General features: G+C 40.0%; 1 protein-coding gene across 10 annotated transcripts in view; it reads right to left on the bottom strand.

Annotated features, from left to right (window-relative positions):
* The window catches only part of KIF13A (kinesin family member 13A), a 187,089-nt gene that overhangs the window by 7,919 nt on the left and 155,534 nt on the right, over positions 1 to 23,636 (bottom strand). For 3 of the 10 annotated variants that reach the window (XR_016018678.1, XM_074335179.2, XM_074335183.2), the window contains 17 exons: positions 22,873 to 23,024; positions 21,679 to 21,811; positions 21,335 to 21,481; positions 18,385 to 18,423; positions 16,348 to 16,447; positions 14,962 to 15,088; positions 13,271 to 13,326; positions 11,840 to 11,964; positions 11,413 to 11,589; positions 10,609 to 10,701; positions 10,306 to 10,462; positions 9,242 to 9,315; positions 5,132 to 5,179; positions 3,089 to 3,194; positions 1,778 to 1,929; positions 1,149 to 1,253; positions 758 to 799 (listed from right to left, as the gene is read on the bottom strand). Coding sequence is in view for 9 of the 10 variants with exons in the window: in XM_074335179.2 (XP_074191280.2) it covers positions 758 to 799; positions 1,149 to 1,253; positions 1,778 to 1,929; positions 3,089 to 3,194; positions 5,132 to 5,179; positions 9,242 to 9,315; positions 10,306 to 10,462; positions 10,609 to 10,701; positions 11,413 to 11,589; positions 11,840 to 11,964; positions 13,271 to 13,326; positions 14,962 to 15,088; positions 16,348 to 16,447; positions 18,385 to 18,423; positions 21,335 to 21,481; positions 21,679 to 21,811; positions 22,873 to 23,024 (1,833 nt within the window). In the remaining variant the exon portion in view is untranslated. The remainder of the gene's footprint in view (positions 1 to 757; positions 800 to 1,148; positions 1,254 to 1,777; positions 1,930 to 3,088; positions 3,195 to 5,131; positions 5,180 to 9,241; positions 9,316 to 10,305; positions 10,463 to 10,608; positions 10,702 to 11,412; positions 11,590 to 11,839; positions 11,965 to 13,270; positions 13,327 to 14,961; positions 15,089 to 16,347; positions 16,448 to 18,384; positions 18,424 to 21,334; positions 21,482 to 21,678; positions 21,812 to 22,872; positions 23,025 to 23,636) is intronic. The other 7 variants (XM_074335181.2, XM_074335185.2, XM_074335184.2 and 4 more) reach the window with 5 other exon arrangements.

Raw genomic sequence — 23,636 nt, 5'->3', positions numbered from 1 at the left:
AGTGCACAGGATGAGAAGGTCATGTCCTAGGATTCACTCCCAGCATGCAACAGAGTAGCCAACTGCACATCCAGATTAAGTCCCAGTTAGCTTCACAGGGCGTGCTTTAGCAGCATGTTCTAGACTGTTAAGGGGCCTCTCACTGATGAACCTCTGCAATGGCTCTGATATGGTGGAGTTGAAAAAGGAAACTTCCCTCACGCTGCCCACAGAGCAGTCAGCACACAGACGTCAGCGTCGAGCAGCCCCCTCTTGCTCCAAGCTGCATTTCTTTTTCAAAGTCTAGGAAAAGCCACATGAGAGCAAAAGCCCAGACACAAAATTAGAGAATGCTGTCCAGGTCTGAGAATATACAGTTGTTTGGGGGTTTTTTTGTTTTTGATTTTTTGTTGTTGTTTTTTTTTTGAGGTATCATTTATCATCCCAAGTGCCTGGTATACAGTGTTTTAAAAACAATTTGTCATATTTGTAATTTGAAAACCAAGTGCTGGGGAACGAAGTTTTACATGCAGAATTTCCATCTACCTGTGGTAAAATATAGATGAGCCATCATGAACGCGAGACTGACACCAAGGGATTTGGAATATATTTGGCGAGCAAATTAAAAAAGGCTACCTGAGATGTAGAGATAATGGTGGTGGGTCACGATAGGCTGTAGTGTGGCTGGCTACAAACTACAGAACAATCCTGGCAATAGCATCAGGCAACAGAAAAAAAGCTTGCAAACATACCCACAGCTAAATGCACAGTTACTTACTCCAAGTAAGTGCAATTCCTCTAGGTAGATTAACTTCAGAATCTGGCCAATATGAACAGGCACATCAGAAAGATTCAATGTTAGTTAAGATGATCTCTTAATTACACTTGTTTATAAAGACTAGTATCATGAAAAGTGCTCCTTTCCCTTTACCTAAGCAAATTTATACTAAGCAAAACATAAAATAAAATAACATAGAACGAACACTTAGGAAAAAAATCACAGGTCATGGCCACGTTCATGCAAAATTTCAGTACCAATGGTCACATTTTCTTTTACAAAAGCAAAGACCCAATACGTATCTTAATTTTATCTAAAGTATTTGAATCGTCTGTGAAAGGGCCTTAAACCCACCACCAGGCAATATGACAGAAATGGTTCCAGAACTTACAATCTTCTTCTCACGTTTGCTATTGTGTTCTACTGGCATGCTGCTGCCATTGCTTCCTGAGGGTACAATGCAGCCAGGGTTATGTGCCTGAGGTGGAGGCATGCTCTGCAAAGGTTAAGACACACAGATGCATCACACACAGAAGACGATGACAGCCGAAATACATGTTAAGTATGTGCAAGTTAGAAGAGCAATGCAAACACTTCTATTATTTGTGAGTAGTGCAGCAAACAATTTTGCAGGCTGGAGTAAAACTAACCATGAAATCAGACAAGACTATACAGATTCTATGGCAAATAACATAACTGGTTTTATCAAATACAAAAAAAACAACACACACAAAAAACCCTTTAATATTTTCAAAACACCTCAGGAACATCTCTTTTTCACTTGAAAGATAAAAAATACTTTGAAAAGCCATAAGCAGAAAGAAAACAACAGCAGTAACAACAAATGAAATTCTACCATGACCCTGTGTACCTGAGAAAGAGGTACTCCAGATGGAACCCATGGAGTGGACCCATACATGTCCACACGCAGCATCCAACTTGTTAATGCAAATTGTTACTTCTCCACAGGCAACACATTTCCATTCTATTTTACACGGTACAGACAAGTCAAGCATTTACCTCTTGGCTTAGAAGAGGTCTTGCTTCAAGAGCTATCCTTTTCTTATGCTCCTCTTTTACAGGCATTAGGGGCTTGAAAAACTTTGGTGGCTGAGGAGAGAATGCTTTAAAAGGGCTGACTGTTAAGGCATGAGGATTCTCTGATGTACAACCTGTGGAAGACAAAAAGGCATGGTTTTTAGGCACAGAGCACTTCAATCAGTACACGGGAAATGAGGGGATAACCTAGCCACAGGAATATCTGGTATAACTAAGAAATCAATATGCTAATATTTAGCTAAGAATTAAAACAGAGGTAAGCAAGAATGGAGATAAAGCTACAAAGTCATGGAGTCATCAAAGAAAGCAGAAACCAAATTTTCTACCCTCTTTTCAAGATGTAGCTTAAGTGCCAGTTACCAGACCAATTTTGACACATGCTGATTTTGAGTCTCTGAATTCTCATAGCCCTTACTGTTGGCACATGCATTTTGGCACATTATCATTTAACTTATTTTATGGCAATAACATATACATATTGTGTCCAGTTAGATTTTAAGATCAATAATGGCAACTTTTGTACCTTTCACTGCATATAGCAAGTAAAGCCACAATAAATAATAAATGAATACTGTATAAATTTTCTTGTAAGCCCCTTTTTTCCTCAAGCCACCCTGCTCCAAATGACTAAGAAAGAATAATTCCTCTTTCTTGCTTTTACTCATTTCTTACGTTTTCGGGCCTCTTTTCCTCCGCCTATATTTTCTCCCCAATTCGCTGGTACTAAGGATTAAGGTAATAGAGTCGATTTACATATCCAAAGAATGCTGTTCCCTTCATGGCACTGAAAGATCATATAGTAAGGTAATAATAATGCTGTCATTGATTAAACTCCTTTCTGGTATCGTTTCTAAGATTGCTTTAGGAATAAGAGATGTGTTCTCCTAAAACATCCTTTAATTTGAGTATAAAACCATGACAGAGGTGGGTATTCTTTTGGTAAAGAATGAAGTCTAATCATAATGTAATAAAATTTCTGTGCATCTCAAAATTGATGTGCAACTCAGGAAATATTGTATGAAAAACGATTTGAAAATTCTAAAGTGTTACACAAAGGCTTAGTATTACTTGGAAGATACACTGGATACAAAGCAAAAATAAATCAAGTAAGTGAACATAATATGTTCTATTCAAGAAGATAGTTTCGGATCACCTAGCAAACTAGAATTTCAGCCTCATATTTTATTACATGCCATCTAAAAGAGAATTTTACCCCATGCCTTTCCGAAGAAATTATAAAGAAATAATACAGAAAAACAATATCACTACTACCTTCTTTACTCCTTTGAGGTGAATCCCTGGGTAAAGTTCCATAACATGCTACATCTTGGTAACTGGAGCTGTAGTCACATATGTCTAACTGGTTCTCTGGCCAACCCTAGAAGTTAAAATATGGGTTAAACTGTAATTAAGTTCCTCTAAAATTAGAAATAAAGACCAGATTTGAGGTTTTTCTATTTTCAGTCACAGTATGTACTCTATTTTTAAATGAAATGTATTAAACATAAAAAAGGGCTGAATATGGTAAGTACTACCGCACCCAAGATACACCTAGAGTGACTGACTGATGATAATATTCTATTGTATTTGTTCAAGATTTAATAAATCATTATAAACACAGTGACATACAGGTCCCACTCATCTTCCTCCATCCCCAGAAGCTGTCACTTTTATGAATTTGGTATGCATATAAGGTGACTGGAAAATTTAAGACCAAACTGAAACACTTTTCAGAGTGAAATGGTTCCATTAATAATTTTACCTGGGTAGCAGGCATAAGCTGGGACTGCCCCAGGCAAACTTGGTGGTATGGTTACTCTATGAGGTGTGATCAAAACATACGGTGAATGTTTAAATTTTTTAAAAAATTGATTACTATAAAAGACACGGTGCCATTAATCCCATTCAAAATACTCCCCCTCACTTTGAACACACTTATCCCATCTCCTTGCCACTTTCTGAAGCACTTCTGGAAGCGCTCTTCCGTGAGTGTCTTTAGTTGCGCTGTCCTGGTTGCCTCAATGTCCTGAATCATTTTGACTTTGGGGAAGAACTAGAAGTCGCACGGTGCCAGATCCAGTGAATAAGGTGGATGACGACACACGATAATGGTTTTGACAGAAATTGCCATACCAGAAGCGATGTGTGACACAGAGCCTTTCCAGTGTGATCACAAAATACAGTGAATGCTGCTGCCGAGTGCCATCCAATGGAAAGGCAGGGATCTTTAATAGGGAAAGCAGCACGTGAAACCTTAGTAACAATGTGTGACAAGTTTCAACTTGTTCAGTGCAGTCAGTCGGGTGTGAGCTACGGTTGAGAAGAAGGTGTGCTTTAAAGTGTGCCATAAATCATCCCCCATCATGACAACACTCTGTGTCACACATCGCTTCTGGTATGGCAATTTCTGTCAAATGAAAACATTAGTGTGTCCTCATCCCCCTTATTCACTGGATGTGGCCCCGTGAGACTTCTGGCTCTTCCCCAAAGTCAAAATGATACAGGACATTGAAGCAGCCACGAAGCACAACTAAAGACACTCATGATAGAGGACTTCCAGAACTGCTTCAGAAAATGGCAAGAACGATGGGATAAGTGTGTTTGAAGTGGGGGGGGGGGGGGGTATTTTGAGGAGGATTCATGGCCCTGTGTGTTTTACTGTAATAATTTTTTTATTTAAACAATCACCATATTGTTTGATCACACCTTGTACATATACCTGAGATTTAAAAGTATCAAACTGTCATAAGATGTTGCTATACTGAAGGGAGAAAACTCCTCTTATACAGCATACAAGCTTATTTTACTTCAACTTCTCTGGAGTTGGTTGCCGCTAAGGACTAGATTTGAAATTTCTGGAGGATATAATCTGTGTTTATACTCCAAATCATCCACAGTCCCTAGCTTGGTAATTTACAATGATACGTGTTTAAGAAATATTGGCTGAATACGGTGACATTGTAAAAGACCCTTAATTTTAACCCCTAATTTTACCCATTTGAAATAATTATGATGTTGCTTAGGTGGATGTAATATGTTCTTAAATCGTTTATAGAGCTAGACTCATAACCACACATGTATGGTATTCTCCTGGTACGGAAAGTCGTATCATGCTAGATTATGTCCTCCACAATGTAACACTGAGAGCGCACAGCAATTTCACCTCAAGTATTTGAACTTGGAAATGGACATGTGGAGACAATGCTCTGCATAAAATTAAGATGAGAAGTCCATATATTTTAAAAACACCCAAGATTCCCTAACTTGCCAGATTTAGAGTCTGCTAATAACCTAGCAGTGCCTGAAGATACATACTTTATCATCTTCATCAAAGCCAGAAAGGTCCGGTCGACTGGAGGAGACCTATAAGAAATGAATGGTGTGTTTTTTTAATCAATATAGTTTATATATTTAACATAAATTTAATATATACACATATAAAGAAACATGTCACACATACGGGTGAAGCCTGTATGATAGTCTCCTGTCTTCCTTTTATTTAACCTTTTTACCCCCCTTTTAATTTTGAAATAGTTGACATTCAACATTATTTTATATTAATTTCAGGTGTACAGTATAATGGGTAGACATTTATTTAAGAAGTCATCCCCCTAACTAGTCTATATCCACCTGGCACTACACATAGTTATTACCATATTATGGACTATATTCCTTATGCTATATCCATCCTCATTAACTACTTTGTAACTACCAATTTGTACTACTTAATCCCTTGCCCTTTTTCCCACATTCCCCCTAAAACCTCTCCCATCTGGCAACCATCAAAATGCTCTCTGTATCAAGACTGTTTCTGTTTTGTCTATTTGTGTATATTGTTCTTTAGATTACACATACAAGCAAAATCATATCACATTTGCCTTTCTCTGTCTGACATACTCCACTCAGCACAATTCCCTCCAGGTCCATCCACGCCGCTGCAGATGGCAAGAACGCATTCCCTTCCCTGGCTGAGCAATATTCCATTGTATATATGTACCACCTCCTCTTTATCCACCGACACACACCCAGGCTGCCTCCATATCTTGGCCATTGTAAACAATGCTGCAATGAACATATAGATGCACATGTCCCCTCGAAGTAGCATTTTGGGTTTCTTTGGATAAATACCCAGAAGTGAAATTACTGGGTCCTTCTTTGTCTCTTGTTATATAGTCTTTGTTTTAAAGTCTATGTTGTCTCTTATAAGTATTGCTACCCTTGCTTTTGGTTGCTGTTGTTTCCATTTTCATGAAATATCTTAATTTCACCCCAGGTGTGTCCCTTATTTGGGTTGTGTGTGCCCTCTGGTAGCTGAGCCTTGGTTGCTGTTCACATATCAAAGAGAGGGAGTGACCCTCAAGTTGATTGGTTATGAGGAGCGGCCGTGACATGACTACACTGCAGGAGCTGTGGAGCAGAGGGTGACCCTATGGAGCAGGATTCGCTTTAGTAAAATTCTGTTGGCTGCACAGTCCGCCCTTTGCGTGTGTCATTTTGAGAGGTGGCTGGGTAATACTGTGGCTCAGTCCAAGATGACCACTGGATGTGCCATCCCATGGGCCTCCTGGGAGGGTCCCTGCCAAAGGCCAAGTTTAGGTGTAGCCTGTGCCCTGTCTGGGGCCGCCTGGCATGAGCCACAAAGCAATCTGCAGATGGCCTCCGCCAGCACCCATATTGGAGGTACCTCGAGAGGCCAAGCCACAAACCAAGGCTGGCTGTCATTAGTGCTGGGCTGAGGGCTGCTCAGCTAGGAGTACAGGACACACTGATGCCAGATGCTAATTGCCTGGGTTTAAGAGACTTTAGGAAAGATGAGCCAAAGCAGGCTGCTTCTATGGAAAAGCCACTGGAATCAGTTTGGATGTGCCTGAAAGTTACATGGGGCGAGGTCACAGGGAATTCCCGGGGAAGGGCAAATGGTGTCAGCCAGGTTGATGGAGACTCAGACACGGCAGCCGCCTGTGTCTGCACGCTGGGAGGAGGAACAGTTCAACAAAGAAACAATGACTTCCGCCAGCTCCTCCCTCCAGGAGAAAGCTGCCCCTCCGCTACTCGCCCCAAAGCCAGATAATTCAGTTCCTCTCTAATGTCCCTGGTGTCTTTTGAGCCCCTGCCCCAGAGCTAGAGCTCAGAGTAAGTCCGAGTGCCGGCACTTTAAGAGGAGTGGCTTTACAGCATGGGGAATATAGTCAATAATATTGTGAAAGCATAGTATGGTGTCAGATGGTTGCCGGACTTACGGTGATCACTTCTTTAGGCATACAGAAGTTAAACAACTGTCATGTACACCTCAAAGTGATACAATGTTGTATGTTAGCTATATCTTTTAATAAAAATCTTTAAAAAAAAGGGAGCACCTGGGTCTGCAGCCACCCTCATCTAACTCAGCTACAATCTCTGCTAGTTTCCACATCTAAGTTATGGGGACTTTTCTCCCTGGCACTGGAACCCTGGTCTGGGTAGCCAGGTGTGGGGCTGGGACCCCTTGCTCCTCCAGCAGGGACCTCCACAGCAAAGATATTCCTTCTGATTTGTAATGGTCACATGCAGGTGTGGGACCAGCCAGGTCCATGTCTCTGCTCCTCCTACCAGTGTCCAGGTGGCTTCTTTTGTATGTCCTTAGTGATAGGGCTTCAGTTCAGCTAGAATTCAGGTGATTCTCAATGGTTGTCCTGTAGTTTGGTTGTAATTTTGATGCAGTTGTGAAAGGAGGTAAACACAGTGTTTACCTACTCCAACATCTTGACTGGTCCCCTTCCTTTTTTCCACCCTCCCCAGCAACAATGACTACCCTAAATCTGGGGTTTACTATTCCCATACAGGATGATTCATATAAAGCGGTATCTTACTACTTATGATCTTTCTCAACAGTCTAACAATTTATTTTTTCTAGTCTAGATGGACAACCAGACTCCTTCTAATTTGTTTCTATGATTAGATAAATGCTGTTGCTGCCCCTCAGTACCAGTCTAGCTGCATCCTATCAGTACTGACATGTGAACTATTTCAGCACCCATTAGTTCTAAATACAGCCTGTGTATCTATGAGAATCTATGAGCATATATTAAAGCATGGAATCTCTGGCCATAGATAAGGTATGTGCACCTTCAACTGTGCTCTTCCATAGGAATTTTAGGATCAGCTTATCAAATCCTAAAAGAAATTATGCTGGAAATGTATAGATCAGTTTAAGGAGATGTGCCAATTTTTTGTTACTGTGCATTCCCATCAATGAACATAGTCGTTTGCTCTCCATGAGTTAAGGTCTTCTTTATGGTGATAACCAGATTCAGATTTTTTACTTCTTTTTTATTCCGTTTTTGTAGAAAGTTTCCTTTGTTTAAGCTTTTACATTTACTGACATAACATTATTCAGGGTTTATTTGTATGATGTCTAAATCTCTGTTCTCTCTGTTGTAATACGCCCTTTTTATTTCCAATATTTGTATCTTCTCATATTTTTTTATTTTGGCCCCCAACAATCTTAACTAGAAGTCAGTCCATTTGACCGGTCTTTTCAAAAAACTTCATTTTTATTGATTCTTTGTATTGTTTGTTTTCTATCCCATACACGTCTGTTCTAATCTTTAGTATTTCCTTCTTCATTGGAGTTTATTATAATTCTGCTCTAACATTTAGTATTACTTTAAAAAATTTTGTTTTCTTTTACTAACTTAAAAAACTTTTATCCATAAATATTTCTCTCTCTTAAAAATAAGAAATCCCTCCTCTCTTTTAAAAAACCATAACTATAATACCACTATCACATCTTAAAAAGTTAAGTGATTGCTAAATAGTTATCAGATACCCAGTCAGTGTTCAAATGTCACATAAACATTTTCACAGTTAATTTTGAACTTGTATCAAAATAGTACATACATTGCAATTGGATGGTATAGATCATAAATCTCTTTTAATTTATGAGTTTTCCCTTTTCACTAGGTCATTTTTCCTGTAAAATTTTCCACAAACGGGATGTTACTGATTGAATCCCCATGGTGTCATTTAACATTTTTCTCTGCCCCTTGTAAATATTAGTAGTTACATCTAGGGAGTCTTGTTCAGATTTATGTTCTTTTTTGGGGGGAGGACGCAGACTATTTCATAGGTGGACTTTCTTTCCATTTTAAGATACATGTTCCCCCCAATTTTTCACTCTTCTTTTTAATATGAGCTACAAATTTCCTAAGAGTACCTCTCGCTCTCTCATTTTCTCTTTGTCTCCTATTTATAAGATGTTACAGAGCTGTGCTCTCTGATGTGCTTCCTTAGAACAGAGGAGCAGGTGTGTGGCACTTGGGGATGCCCACACAAGTGCCAAATGTTCTACCCCGCCTGTAAACCCTGACTTCAGGTCCCCTCATGTGCCGCACCCCAACCCGTGACACATCATGCAAGCCGCAGACCCTGGCAGGGTGTGCTCACGTTATGCACATTTGGTGTGCTGAGGCTCCTTCGCAGGTGCCGGGCTTTGGTGGAAAGTGCTTCTTTGACCGTGACTGCCTGTAAAGTCAAAAATGACATTTAGTTTTCTCCTTTGATGACAAAAGTACTATATGCTCATTGTGAATGATGCAAAAATACAGAAATGAAAATCATTTCAATCCTATACACTACCTAGTCCCCCATACTTACAAAATTTACAAAACTAGAATATTTTTTTGTACCCGCTTTTTTTTTTTTTTTGCTTAATCTATCAAAAACCTTTTTCATAAATAAAACGAGGAAAACTGCTGAAGTAAAGACATTTATATGTTGTGGATTTTTTTATATAGGTGGGCAGAAGAAATACCTCTGGCTATATATTTCACTTGCAAAACTACAATCAACTTTTATGTGGTTTGTGTTTTTCTCATGCAGCAATTCAGGTGGGACTTTCACTAAAGGAAGATTTTTCTGACAGATGCCAATCTTAGTCTTATTGCTCAAAACACATTTTCCATAACTTCAACTATTGTTTCTATGAAATGACTCCTCCTGTCTTACAGTTTCATTAGTTTGTGGATTATTTTCACCTGAATGTCCTGCCACTGCCAGAGAAGTTAATGTGGATCCGAAAACTAGAGAGATAGTATGTGTTAAGCATATGGACTTTGGAGTCAAGCATTCTCCGTTCATATCTGACTTTGTACCACTTTCTAGCTGTGTAACCTTGAGCAGGTTAGCTAACTTTTGTCAGCCTTAATTTTCTCACTTACAAATGGGGATTATAACAGTATGGACCTCATAGGGTTACCTTGTAGATTAAACAAACTAATATAGCTAAATTGCTTAGGCACAGAGCTCATATAAAAGGTATTCAATGATGTGTAGTCATTATTTTAATTTTTCTTATTATTTTGTCAAAGTAACTTTTGTCTAATGAGATCGCTCCACAAGTTGTCCTTCTCGGATAGACTTAGAGAGAAGGTGTTTGCTCAGTAAATTCATCTTGGTCCATTTGGGGTGAAGGCTGGTGACTCCTCCTCTGGTCCAGACATTGCAGTTACTTGCCTGCCGGAGCCGTTCAAGGCTCAGAATGTTCTCCACCTGCAGCACGCCACGTGTGTACTTCTCAATGTATGTTTCTCCATCCGACGTGCCTTCATTTTCACTCCTCGCTGCCATGAGAGCCAGCGTTTCCCGGTCCTCAATCTCCTCTGTTGCCTAAAGTGACAAGAAGGCAATTATAATATTTGTACACGAACAATATTTTTTGTCAAAACTGCAATGAGAAAATGATTTAAAAGTTTTGAGAATGAACACATTCTTCATTACTTATATTTTGATAGTTCTAAAAAAATGTATTTTACCTTTGGTATATTGGATACTATTTCATAGGTTACACCACAGGAATACAATATATTTTTCAATGATATTCTCCTCTTCAAACTCTGGGTGAAACTCTGGTACAAAAAGAAAGCTGAGTTGAGTAATGTGAAACTATAAGATATTTAGTATTTTACAAATTACAAAAGCATTATCAATCACTATGCTTTTGAAATACATACAATAGTCACTAAAACAGAAAAAAAAGGGGGGGGAACCAAAATATCATTGTGTCCACCCCCGAGGGACACTAGTGTCCAGCTGTTATTTGGGCAGATTACAGAATGTGCAGCCTATTCAGGGGTTTCGTTTGTAGTTGCTTCTCTCTCCAATTGCTGCCTTCCTTTCGATCTCGTCAGGATTTAATCAGTCTTTCCTGGCACAATCCGAAGAAAAATGGACAGGATCAGCACCTCTGAGATGAGATCTGGGATGGCATCCAGATAGGGATTGATTTGGATACTGCATTCTGTCCTGGTTTGTCATTACTCTGCATGGACCTGGCACTTAACCCTTTTCAAACAGTGAAACGCCACAGCTCCACTGCCACCTGGGATTATGGGTCTCAGATCAGTCAACGTGGAAAAGTCCTTTGGTGGCGGACATTTTCCTCTGCCATCCTCAGGCTCCATTATGTTCGATAAATGAGAATCAGACCGGAACTTGGCCAGCGTGGTAACAATCTGCACGTCCACTGTGTTAACAGCGTAAAACACTATTTTGCGATAAGGAGGAGGAGAAAACTTGGAGCTCAGAGAGGCAAAAGCAGAACCAGGCCCCATTACTACCTGTTTGTTGTAAATATTGGCTGCAATCCGTTTGCGTAACACTAACTCCATAGCTGCCGGGTGGCTGAGCTGGACTGTGGTCTTCACTATCAGGTAAATCCTTTCATTCTGGGGGGTGACTCTATTCAAGTGAACGGAATCATGCACCGAGGAGTCCCAGGAGGCTGTGGCTGAAACCTGAGATAGGGAGAAGGATGGGGAGATGGAAACAAGATGCAACTCAAGTGTAGCAGCTACACATCACACACTGGAGAGAGAATATAAATGCAACTCAAATGAATCAGATATTTCCCCTCACCTTTTTTGAATGACAACACACAAGTTCTATGTTTTGAAGTTCCCAGACCATAGGAGTTTAATGGACAGAGAGGCCCACAATCACATGCACTAACGTGAAGCCCTTCAAAAGAACCTTCGGGCCAATTACCTCCTCATCACTGTGCTTTATGATGGGCAGGTAGAAAAACTGGCTGCCATGCTCCTTGGGTAGGATGGAGTTCACACCCGATGCATGGGGGCCCACGAGCTGCTCGCTGGCACTCAGGTCATCCGCTAACCAAGTCCAGGGCACAGAAACGAAAGTGGAGAAGAGTCAGTTTTTAATTAAGCACCAGATATTTTAAAATATGCTTTATACAGACGAAGTTTATATGTAACATATTTTAATTTTTTCCTTTTATTCCTTATCCCACAGTTGAAATAGACACTTCAGTATCCACAACACCTTTTATCCTTTACAGAAAGAACTATGAGAGCCAAAAAGAAGCCTTTGTGAGTCTCCTATAAAATGGACTGCATGTATTTTATACGTCGTCCCAGGAGCAAACATTTTCACTACATAAACACACCTTAGACTTTCGCTGCTTTCTGGTGTTAATTCCTCCTGTAAACTGGTGTTTGTTATCCTACTTATATAACTTCCACTAAATTAGAGACTGGAGAAGGTAAATTATCAATTTGGAATCAACATTCTGAGCACTTGGGACAAATCTGCAGGTCATCTCCTTCCAATGCCCTACCCAGTATGGGGTTCACCCTGCACAAATCTCTGTGGGTGGTCACCCCACTTTCACTTGCGTACCTCTGATAACAGGACTCACCACTTCACGAGCACATAGTCAACTTCTAGGCTTTTACATATTCTCCAAATGAAGGGCCAAAGCCAACCCCCGCTTGCCTTCCTTCCACTATTGGTCTTCCCTCCAGAAGAGCAGTTTTCAGGTTGTGTACTAAGGATCCCCAGGGTCCTGCAGAAGGACCTGTCAGAGCCCACCCACCTCCAAACACAGCAACCCTGCCTTTGTATTCTGCATGTGGGGTTCCATTTAAAATTTCATTTTGAAGAGGGATTTTAGTGCTCGAACATGGAAGAGCACTGCTCTAGGTTCGCCCAGGTTTGATTTAATTGCTATAATACAGGGCAACCCTTAATGAAGGGTGAACATATGATCCTGGTATGGTATCAACACTATTGCAGGTGGGAGCAAAGGGCCCCAGTCAGAAATGCAGATTCTCAGGCCCTTGGCAAAGTCTAAAGAGTCAGAATCTCTGAGGGTGATTATTTTCTCACGTCACTTCTATGTGCATTCATGTTTTAGAGTAATAAATAGTTGCTTTAATGTTTCTATATGCAGTTCTCAAACTCCCAAGTGCTCTCGTTCTAACACTAAATATCCACATGGGTCTTCTAGTGATCCTACCTGTCTCGGTTGTGTATATTTGGTTGGACTAAAAATGTCACCTGATGTGGCATATGAGAGATTAGCACAGTGATTTAAGGAACAAAATCATATGGGTCAGAAATCTTACAAACCTTAATTAAATGTGATATCCACTGGAACGTCAGGGGTCTACTTACCATTCAAATCAAGGAAGAGAACTGGTATGTGGGTTTCCATTCCAGGTGGTGGGATCCTAAATTTAAGAACAAAACTTAATCATAACCAAATACGCATTTTACGCCTTGTTAGATACCAGACACCAAAGAGGCACAGATGCAGAGGAGATCTACTATGGCGATACAGGTTCTATTCACGAAATACTTTCACATTTCTTGATGTTCCTAATCACAAAAATCATGGGAATTGTGTGACTTATGTGAAGAAATACCAGTTATATGAATTACATATAATTAATTGAAACAAAGATTATTTGAAACTTTTCTAAAAACAATTCTAGTGATGGGAAAAAGAGACGGGATTTGTGAGGGATGGACACAAGGACAGGGGAAGAACCCAAGGGAAATGAACAAAAGGGGGAATATTTTAAAAGCTCAAAGGAGGACAGAATAAAAGATGTGTGAAAGGAGGTAAAGTTGTGTATAAAACAGACCAAAGCAGTGTTTTATCAAAAATTGGCCCATCTGCAGCAGACTCAGCGCATGGGGCCTCTTAAAATGTAAGCCCTGCGCCCATCCTTTTGCTTCCAAATCAGAATAACTAGGAATGGGACCCAGGACACTAATTTTCCAAACACTCAAGATGATCTGAAGTTTGGAAACACCTCAAATGAAACAGACTGAGGGAAGAACTGTCCAAAGCGGGCCTCACGGAGCAGAACACGACTGGGATTGAGCTGGCTGTTTACAACAAGTGGCTGGCTGGCTGGCTGACACACTGCATGTAGCCTATAGGAATCCCCACAAGAGGAGAATCTGCTGGGGCAAATATCAGGTTACAAATTATGTGCCTGCCAATTCAGATTTTCTAGTTTTATAATAATATCATGAAATCAACTACAGACACAAGTTAACATCACTAATGTGTCTATGCCAATCCAAGATTATCTGGGCACATACATTTTGTGTTCAATGCCTCTTTAATGGATTTCTCTTTAATGCCTAGGACATATTCTTATAATAAGAATAAGAAGCACTAGTAATTACCATTTAATGTATGGGCACTATAATAAAGTATTTTTAAATATATATTATCTCTAATCTTTACAACATTACCAAAAAGATAGCTCTGTTAATAGACTAGGAATAAAGCTAAGAAAATTTAACAGAGAAGTTAAGGCAAGTTAAGAGCTCCAGCCGGAAACTAAATCCAGACCTACTTGACTCCAGAGTCTAGGCTACCACACTGTTTCTTTCGAGCATCAGGACTGACAGATCAATCGACTGATCGTAGTTTATGTAGTGCTTAAGCGGTGACTCTATGTTGGTGATCAAACTAAGAAAGCACGAGGGCAAATAAGGAGATAGATTTTCTGCCCTGTTCAAGCACAGCCTGGAACCCCCTCCTCTGGAGCCAAAGTAAGAGACTTTTTGGAGATCAGTACCCATGTCCAAGTTGCTCATGCACAGGAATGGAAAAGTGTGGTATCTGATTCCTGGCCAGGCAAGAAATGCTGCCTGGCTTCCCGTGAGAGGAAGCTGGCTGTGGTGGAGAGGCACAAAAGGAAGGCAGCACCAGAGATGAGTGGCCCTTTCCGGGGCAGCTCATGTTATTTCACATTTCCTGCGACAACCCTGGAAAGTCACTCGCATGACTCTTTCCACAGGCCATCCGCACCATCCTGTCAGGCTTGCACAGAAGAAAGACTCACCAGTCAGCGGGCGCCCCAGGGATCCCGCTGCCCGGCGCTGGCACCAGCACGGCATTCCTTTCCTCAGTCAGCCCCACCCACTGCTCCACAAGCCGTGCTTCCCGCTCTACATCATCCTCTGTTTTCTCTGTGGGACAAAATGAGGGGATGAGCAACAAGGAGAGAGAAAGTACAATTTCTACATTAAAAGCAAATAGGTTTTTACTTCCTGATATCCATACATGGCTTCAACATCAACTACGCTCCTAACAAGGATTTGAGACTTTGCAATTCAAGCCTGAGCACCCAGCCGTGCTCAGAGACTACAATACTAGTTTAACAGACCATAAACCAGGAAGAGTAGAAAGGGCGTTGAACAGGCATTAGAAGACTAGGGTTATTGTACTGGTTCTGTAATTTGGGGAAGCTATTCAACAGCTGAGTCCAGTTTCCTGATCTGTCAAAAAGGGATAATACAAATCGTATCTACTTCATGCACTTGTTGGAAGGGTCACATGAAATAACGGATGTGACACCACTTTATAAAACTATACATCAGTTTATAAAGATAGAGGATTACAAAACACCATTTACCTCACTCTGGAAAACTAACTTTATTTTCCTTCATGTTCATTATGAACGGGATTTGATATATTTTGAAATCCTCTTACCCATAATCCAACTTTGGAGCTAGCTGGGCACAGTCTACGTGAGTTTTCATGAGCAGGTGGAACACAGACACACACTGACACCAAGAACGTTGAGTGAAGATGTTTAACCGAGGGAAACTTTTTGCTAACTTCTACGTGACATGGATTAACATCTGCGATGTGTCCTTTGGTGCACAGTTAACCACAATGAGTGGATCATAACGTCAGGATGAGAGCCTGAGGCTTTTAAGAGAATACTGCTACTTTGAAATCCCAGATGCCATTGCCAGCATAAGCAATCCGCATCCTTGGACAGGGTGGTGGTGGATGGAGCTGTAGGCCAGCTTCAGGCCACCCTGAACTAGCTGAGTGCATGGCTACTGGCCAACAGGAGCTGGGGCTGACCTGCCAAGTATTGTGGTTTCACAAGGGACCTTTTAGCTGCTGTCAGTCCCAAGTTCTGAGCCTGGAATACCGCATTATTGACATACTGTTTTATTGATCAGATCTGCATTCATTAAAACAAAATTTGAGTTTAACATTTAATATCACAGTTAACTGAGAGTTTTATGAAACTTTATTACTTTCAATTTCAGAGCCTTCTTAAACCAACACTATACAATATGATTCACTAAGATCTATAATCATTGCAAAGTTAAAAAAAAATACTATTTTTCAACAAAGGGAAGAAAGTAGTCTACTACCATTGTCTATAAGTAAGAAAGCTACTTCCAGGAAAGAGTTTAATCTCACATACCTTTCTTATTGCTGATTTTTTTAATCTGTTCATCTAAGTATTCTCGTCGTTTAATGAGTGCATCAGACCATCTCTCTCTTACACAGTTTAAGTCTTCTTCCTGACATCAGGGAAGGAAAGCATTTCTCTGTAGAGTGCACAGACAACTATTTATTTTATTAAAAGAAGATGTTTATTTGATTGGGAAGCTTTTCAGTAGGAAAGGCCAATTGAATATTGCTGCGTGATTACTATGCAAGAAAGCAAAGAGGCCTCAGTAACATTGCATGCTGATCCAGGATCCCACTACTCAGAAATCAGAGCCCCTAGATTTCCAAAGCATAATTTACACTTAAGGCAAGAGAGGCTCAGACTTCAGCAGCTGTTGGATGATGCTTCCGTGGTGTGTGTATATGTGTGTGTGTGTATCTAAATTGTAGCGATTCATTTAAAGGATTTGGGAATCTAAGCTGAAAGACACCATGGAGAGAGCCCTAACTGTGTAACAGCAAATGAAATGGAAAAACGACAGGCATTTTCAGAGTTCATTGTTCAATTGGCTTGGTAATGTGTGTTTTCTGAAATGCAAACTATAGATCAGCAGAGAACCTTTCGCATCTGTCACAATTGTACCTCCAACCATGACTGTGAGGCTAACCGAAAATCTCCCATGCAAAAGCCCAACATGCAGTCAGCCATGCTTCCAGAACTCCCTGTAGCAGCCACTGGACTTCAAGAGGACACGTGGCAGGAAGCACACAGACAGCTGCAGGAGTGAGTTAGTGGCGTTGCCGAAATCCAAGGGGTTACTGGTATCTCCCCTAAAGTTTGTTTTTGCTTGTTTGTTTTTCTTTCTTAATAAAATTATGAGGAGGGAAAGAAACCCAACAATTCTACTCAAAATGTTCTGACTTGCTTAATTCGAGTCTAACCCTTAAGACATTACATTAAGAGCAGACACCTGAGCACTCCTGAGGCTCCACCTACAATGTACCCACGTTTTAGATATAAGAAGGCACACAAGGAAAACATGCTTTTAAAGTTCACGTGGAGAATTGGCACAGAGCCCGGGAACCACATCCAAACACTTCATCTCAGTTTATTGCCCCAGCTACTGTCATTCCCACACCTTCCAGGACAGCAGGACAGTCAGTGCTGACTAGTAACAGTTCACATTTGCACACAAATTTTTTCTAAATTTCCAAAAAGAAATAGCTGAGGTTTAAATTCTCCACGTTAGGGGTAACTAATCTCGCCCCTAATGAGAAAAGAGAAAACTGGCTAAATAAAACAAAACAAAAAAAATTGTGTGCATACACTGTCTTCACTTTCCTTATCGAACAAAAGTCCTTTAAAGTAAAACGGTGTATTAAAATAATGATATTCTCCTACCATGTTTCCCCGAAAATAAGACCTAGCCAGACAATCAGCTCTAATGCATCTTTTGGAGCAAAAATCAATATAAGACCCTATACTTTTTTATGTTATGTTATGTTATGTTATGTTATGTTATGTTATGTTATGTTATGTTATGTTGTTATGTTATGTTATGTTATGTTATGTTATGTTATGTTATGTTATATTATATATTATACCCAGTCTCATATTATAGGAAAATAAGACCGGCTCTTATATTAATTTTTGCTCCAAACGATGCATTAGAGCTGATTGTCCGGCTTGGTCTTATTTTCGGGGAAACACGGTAGATGTAAGGAGCTAAGTGCAGTTTTTCACAGGAAAGACAGTCTACTTAGAGAATATGCATGGGTCACATCATGAATTTTAAGATCATCAACTTAATACAGTGATAATGGTCTTGCTTAGAAAGGCTTTACAAGCTAGACAGCATAGCAAAAGTGCAGGATCTGGTAATAAATTTTGAACTGAGAGAAATCCACAGAGATAGTAGTGTATCCTTGATTACATTTCAAGCAAATCAAAAGCAAGTGAGAAACTGCATATTCTTGCTCTGGGCTCCTCCTTCCTCCACCCCGCCCTCTGCTTTGCGGAGGCTGGCAATTAGCAGCAGCTGTGCCCCAGGACTGACAGCAGCAATACCTGGTAACTATCCATATCATCACCATCCTCATCATCTCTCTGGTAGGAAAGAAAGAAACACAAAGGACATGCATTTTGTTTCTCAAACAGCACACAAGGAAAAGAATTCTGGAAGCTTAATACACACATTACAACGGACAGCACACACAACACCTGCAAAATACAACATTGAGTCGAATCTCAAAAAGGTTTAGTGGATTTAATTCGCTTGTCTATAATTACTTAAGGAATTTAAGTTTGAAAAAAAATACAGAAAGGAGTCATTTAAAAACAAGACCTCTCTTAGATGAGACTAGGTACCAACACCACCAGGCTGTTATGCAAATAGTTGCTACATATTTCTGGGTGAGCTGTTTGAATGAGGTTTAGGGTGGGCTTCGAAAGACGGAATGACAGAGAGAGGACTTTAGAAACCCCACTGCTTGACCTCCGAATTTTAGCCATGAAGTAACCTTAGTTAGTTTCATCCCATCCCTGAAGGATGAAATGATTTATCCCCCCCAAGGATCCCACACAGAATGGCAGGGACAGGGCTGCAGTCTCCCAGCTCAGTGCTCTTCTCCCTGCACCCCACCACTCTCCATGATAAAATCATCACAGTGAAAGCCCACTGGGGAACCTAAGGCTATCTTCACACAAGGTTCTACACTAGATTACTGCAACAAGCAGTCTACTATTTCAATCGAATATATGAGTCTATCATTATCCACTATTGTACACACAACCATCCATACCAATCAGTTGAGATAAATCAAAACTGCCTTAAACCCACAGCAACTTTTTACAATAATAATATAAAATAATAATTTCGGCAAAAACATATGGCAAAACAAAATCATGTTGAAAATAAAAGGGTTTTAGTTCAGACAATTTTACTTAGAAACAAGGATAAAAGAAATCCCATTTGTAGAGAATATTCATCCATATGCAGGCAGGTTCTACTCTAAATGAATGCTGGGCCATGTAACAACCTTCTTTCATTTTTTTTTTTTTTGGATATTGCAGAGTTAATACTTTAAAATATACTGCTTTTTAAAAGTGCTTTAAAATACAGTTAAAATTATTCTCTGTATAGACTTCAAAATACACTTTTGTTTTAGTTTGGTAACTACCATTATCATCTGAATAAGGGTCTTATTAAATGCAAGCCTAACACTGAAGTAATTTTTCTTGAATTAATTCCCTAAATTAATGAGTAAAGTACAAATAGCTCTAATTGGTCATTATTTTTTAGACTAAGGAAATAACTTCTATTTACTGAAAACTAGCCTGAGCCTTCACAATGTAATTGTTGGGAAGTCAGTATATTCTGGATTGACTTGAGCTACTGCAGGGGAATAAGTCTAAGGTACTATGTCAACAAAATAAGTTATTGGACATGACCTTGAGCATGGAAGAAAGAAAGGACAACTTTAAAACAGCCACCATTTAAATTTGCATGACTGGTACTATGCTCTTCAAAAAATATTCAGTATTGAGGAAAGGCTGATATTTGAGAGCTCAAATTTTGACAAAAATCAGTTTTAACTCAAAAGTTAGAGCTGTTTTAAACATTGCAAATAATCAACCCTTATAATGTTCCTCAAATGGGAACATTTAGTCAGCTGATGATCCATATTCTGTAGGTCATGGTTTAGGGCACATCGATTCAGTTTTAGCTGAGATCAGAGATTCATTAAGCCAGAATATTTTACTGCAGAAAGGGACTTCAGAGAATTATCACGTCCACCTCATGGTTTTAGAGAAGAGAAAAGGGAACTCGAAGTTTAAATTACCCAGTCAAGGTAAGCTTTCTGGGAGGCCAAACTAGACTTAAAAACCTGGGTCTCCCACACAAGTCTAGTGCTTTCCCCCAGGCCCTGCAGCCATCCCAAAGGTGACAGCCAAGTGAAGGACTGAACTGGGATAAGAATACAGGTAATCCAACTTCTTACTCCACACACAAGGAAAAGTCTTGTGGAGCAGCCTCCCCAGAACAGCAGACTCTGTCCCCACACCTTCATTTATACTCTGCCCCAGGCTTTGCGAGCTTGTGTGAAGTCTCGCCTGAGATAGGGAAGGCAGTGCCTCACAAAGTGACTCCTTCCTTAAGGCCCAATAGTCCAAGCCAATGTTTTCAGCTTTCAGAAAAGCTTTTGCCCAAATGCCACGAAGCCAAAAGGAAGCGGAGATAGAAGATGAATCATTCTCCAGATGGGCTGGGCTTATGCCCACACTCCACAGAGAAAGATTTCCTCCCCACTCATGACAAGGAGAGTGCTCCATCCACATGCAGGAGTGAGGGAGCTCAAACTTAATGGTCTGATTTCTCCCAGTCCCCAGTTCATATGTGAAGGTACACGGGACTCAGTGAAGCACATGAATTCTTTCAGAACACTGCGGACAAGTTCCTAATGGTAAAGTTTATTCTCAAGGAATACTGAAGAGATGTGACTGGTAATATGAAGATCAATTCCTAGAGGTTTCCATGTTTTAGTTTTTTTTTAATGAAAACAGAAGACTTAGTAAATGGAGATTTCATGGACAAAAAGGATCATGAGGACAACTTTTAATTTAAACAAAAAGGAAAGCTTTCAAACAGCTGGTTAATTACATCAGTGTATGGGGGCAATTTTATATTAATAAAAAAGGATCAGGCCAGGGAACAGTGCTACATAGCCAACATATTTTGGGTCAGATAAAAAATAAGACCTGCCTAAATTAAGTGAGTACTATAGCATTAAAATGTATGTTTATAAATAACACTACTATGAATCAACACTAAGCCAATATAGTATTTTAAATGTAGAAAAAACGGCAATGGGTGGAAATATGAACGGGGGACAGATATACGGTTAAGGCAAGGAGTTCTGTTCTATTCCCAAGCAGGACTCCATCACAGATCACTGACTGCCTTAACTCTGCATCAATCAATCTTTGTCAAATGCTATTTCACATCTGTTTGTCTTACCTGGTAGCTGTCCAGCCCTCTCTGGAGCTTGGTGGACCTGGCAGTCACGCAGCCAATGGATACTGACAAAATGGCTTCGACCATAAGTGGCAGTGTCCCTGAATGCTGTACAGGTTTTATTGTGACTTGCACTCTCCGGGAATGACCCTGTAGAGGTGCAGGTAGGATGAGGAAGGGATGTGGAAATGTGTGCCAGGAATGGGAATGGGGAGGGAGAGACGGGTGAACAGGATAAAGGAATGGAAACGGATTAGTGAACAGAGACAAATAACCAGAAAATTCCAGAAACTGTGTAAGAGCGGAACAGAGAGAAACCATGAAACAAACAAAAACAAATGCAGTACCTGTCTGAGTTGAAAGATGCCTCCTGTATTGACATCTTTCGCTTGATGGAGCTCCACTGAAGCATATTCCCCTAACTCATTCAGTTCTAATATGGAGATCCACATTTCTAGTCTGCGGGTTACTTCACTCCACCTGCAGAAACACATTCCAACAGACAACAATGCCACTGTCCAGGGAAAGTATTAGGAATAAGCCACCATTCAGTGAGCACGTACTATGTGCTGGGACCTGTGCTATGGATGATGCATAGATGATTTTCTTACTTAACTCTCGAAACAACCGTATAGTATAAGGTCTTCTTATTTCCTTTATTGCGGTGGTAACTCAAATTTGGTGAAATGTGCAGATCTCAAGCACTGAGTTCAATGAGTTCTGACAAAGGCATACACCTGTGTAAAGTACCCCCATCATTACCTTAGAAAGGCTGCACATACTCTTTCCTATTTAATGCCCCACACACACACACCCCTACCTGAAGCAGTCATGGAATCTCATAGATTAGTTCTGCCTATTCTAGGACTTCATATAAATGGAATCATGTAGTAGTATGTACTCTTCTAGTTCTGGCCTCTTTAATTCTTCATGTTTTTGAGATCCATCCAAATGACTATCAATAGTCTTTTTTCTTCTGTATTGCTGAGTAATATTCCAGTATACGAATAATATTATGATTTGTTTATCCATTCTCACATTGAAGAACATTTGGGTTGTTTGTGGTTTTGGGATATTTATGAATAGAGTTGCCATAAACATTTGTGTATAACTCTCTTTGTGGACTTATATTTTCTTTTTCTTGGGTAAATACCTAGGAGAGAGATCACTGGATCATAAAAGAGGCAAACGATCAACTTTATAAAAAGATATCCTTCGATATCTGCTTTCTTCTATAAATTTTATAGTTTTATCTTTTACATTTAAGGTTATGATGCCTCTCAAATTAAGTTTTGTGTATGGTGTCACATAGAAATAAAGATTGGGTGTTGTTGTTTTTTTCCAGTATAGATATGCAGTTATTTCAGTCTTGTTTGTTAAAAAGTCTTTCTTTACCCCATTGAATTTCTTTGATACCCAGTAATTCCTTTCATCATTCTCATCTCACAAATGAGGAAACAGGCTCAGAGTATCTGTTTTCTTAACTACTGTCCAAGTGCTGGCCTTGACCCTGTGTCTAAAGCTCACAGCCAAGTACAAACCTGTCATGCAACGTTCTGGTTTTGGCATGAAGGGAATCGACTTCCCAGATGGAGCTACCATTTCCAGCACACCGGTGGCCCCATACTTCAATTGCCAGTGCTCCATCTGAAATGAACTCTAGGAATTCTTCTGTAACATTCACCACATAGTCCTGGGAAAGGTGGGAGGAAAGAAAGAGGGAGAAGAATTATACGTAAAGAATCTATGAAATTTCCTTTTTAACTTTCAGCTGTATATAGATTCACTTTGGAATACAGTAGCCTGATCTCAACCTTAAAAACCACCTCTACTGTTTAATAGAAAACCGTAAAGAATCACAGAATATTAGGTCTAGAAGAGATATTATGAGGTCATATACCACAAAGCTTTTCTTTTATAAGTGAAGACACTACCTGTCCCACATTACACCGCTCGCTTTGAGTTACAGAGCTGACTCTGTCCCCTTACTCCCCATTCATTCCTAGTTCCACAGGACTACACTTTCAGCTGGCATAGCCTAATCAGCGCATCAGAAAAGGAACTTTTGATTGCTCTTGTTATGGCTTAGAAGGCCAATAATAAAATTAAATTTTATATGATTATCTTCGTGATTCTGTGCTCTTGCTCTTAAACTCTTACCACCCCAATTCCTCATTCTAAACACAGATTAGTATGAGACTATGAATACTGAATTGACTAAGTGCGGCAAGTCACGCAGAACAAAGCCATAGGCAAGGAATAAAGCCAATTTTCTTACCATAAGCATCTCAGTGGAATCTCAGGT

This window comes from Rhinolophus sinicus, chromosome 14 (genome assembly GCF_057876585.1).
Source record: "Rhinolophus sinicus isolate RSI-liver-muscle chromosome 14, RSI-T2T, whole genome shotgun sequence".
Taxonomy (NCBI): domain Eukaryota; kingdom Metazoa; phylum Chordata; class Mammalia; order Chiroptera; family Rhinolophidae; genus Rhinolophus; species Rhinolophus sinicus.
Note: the sequence above shows the minus strand (reverse complement) of the source record. Positions and strands in the feature narration are given on the sequence as shown.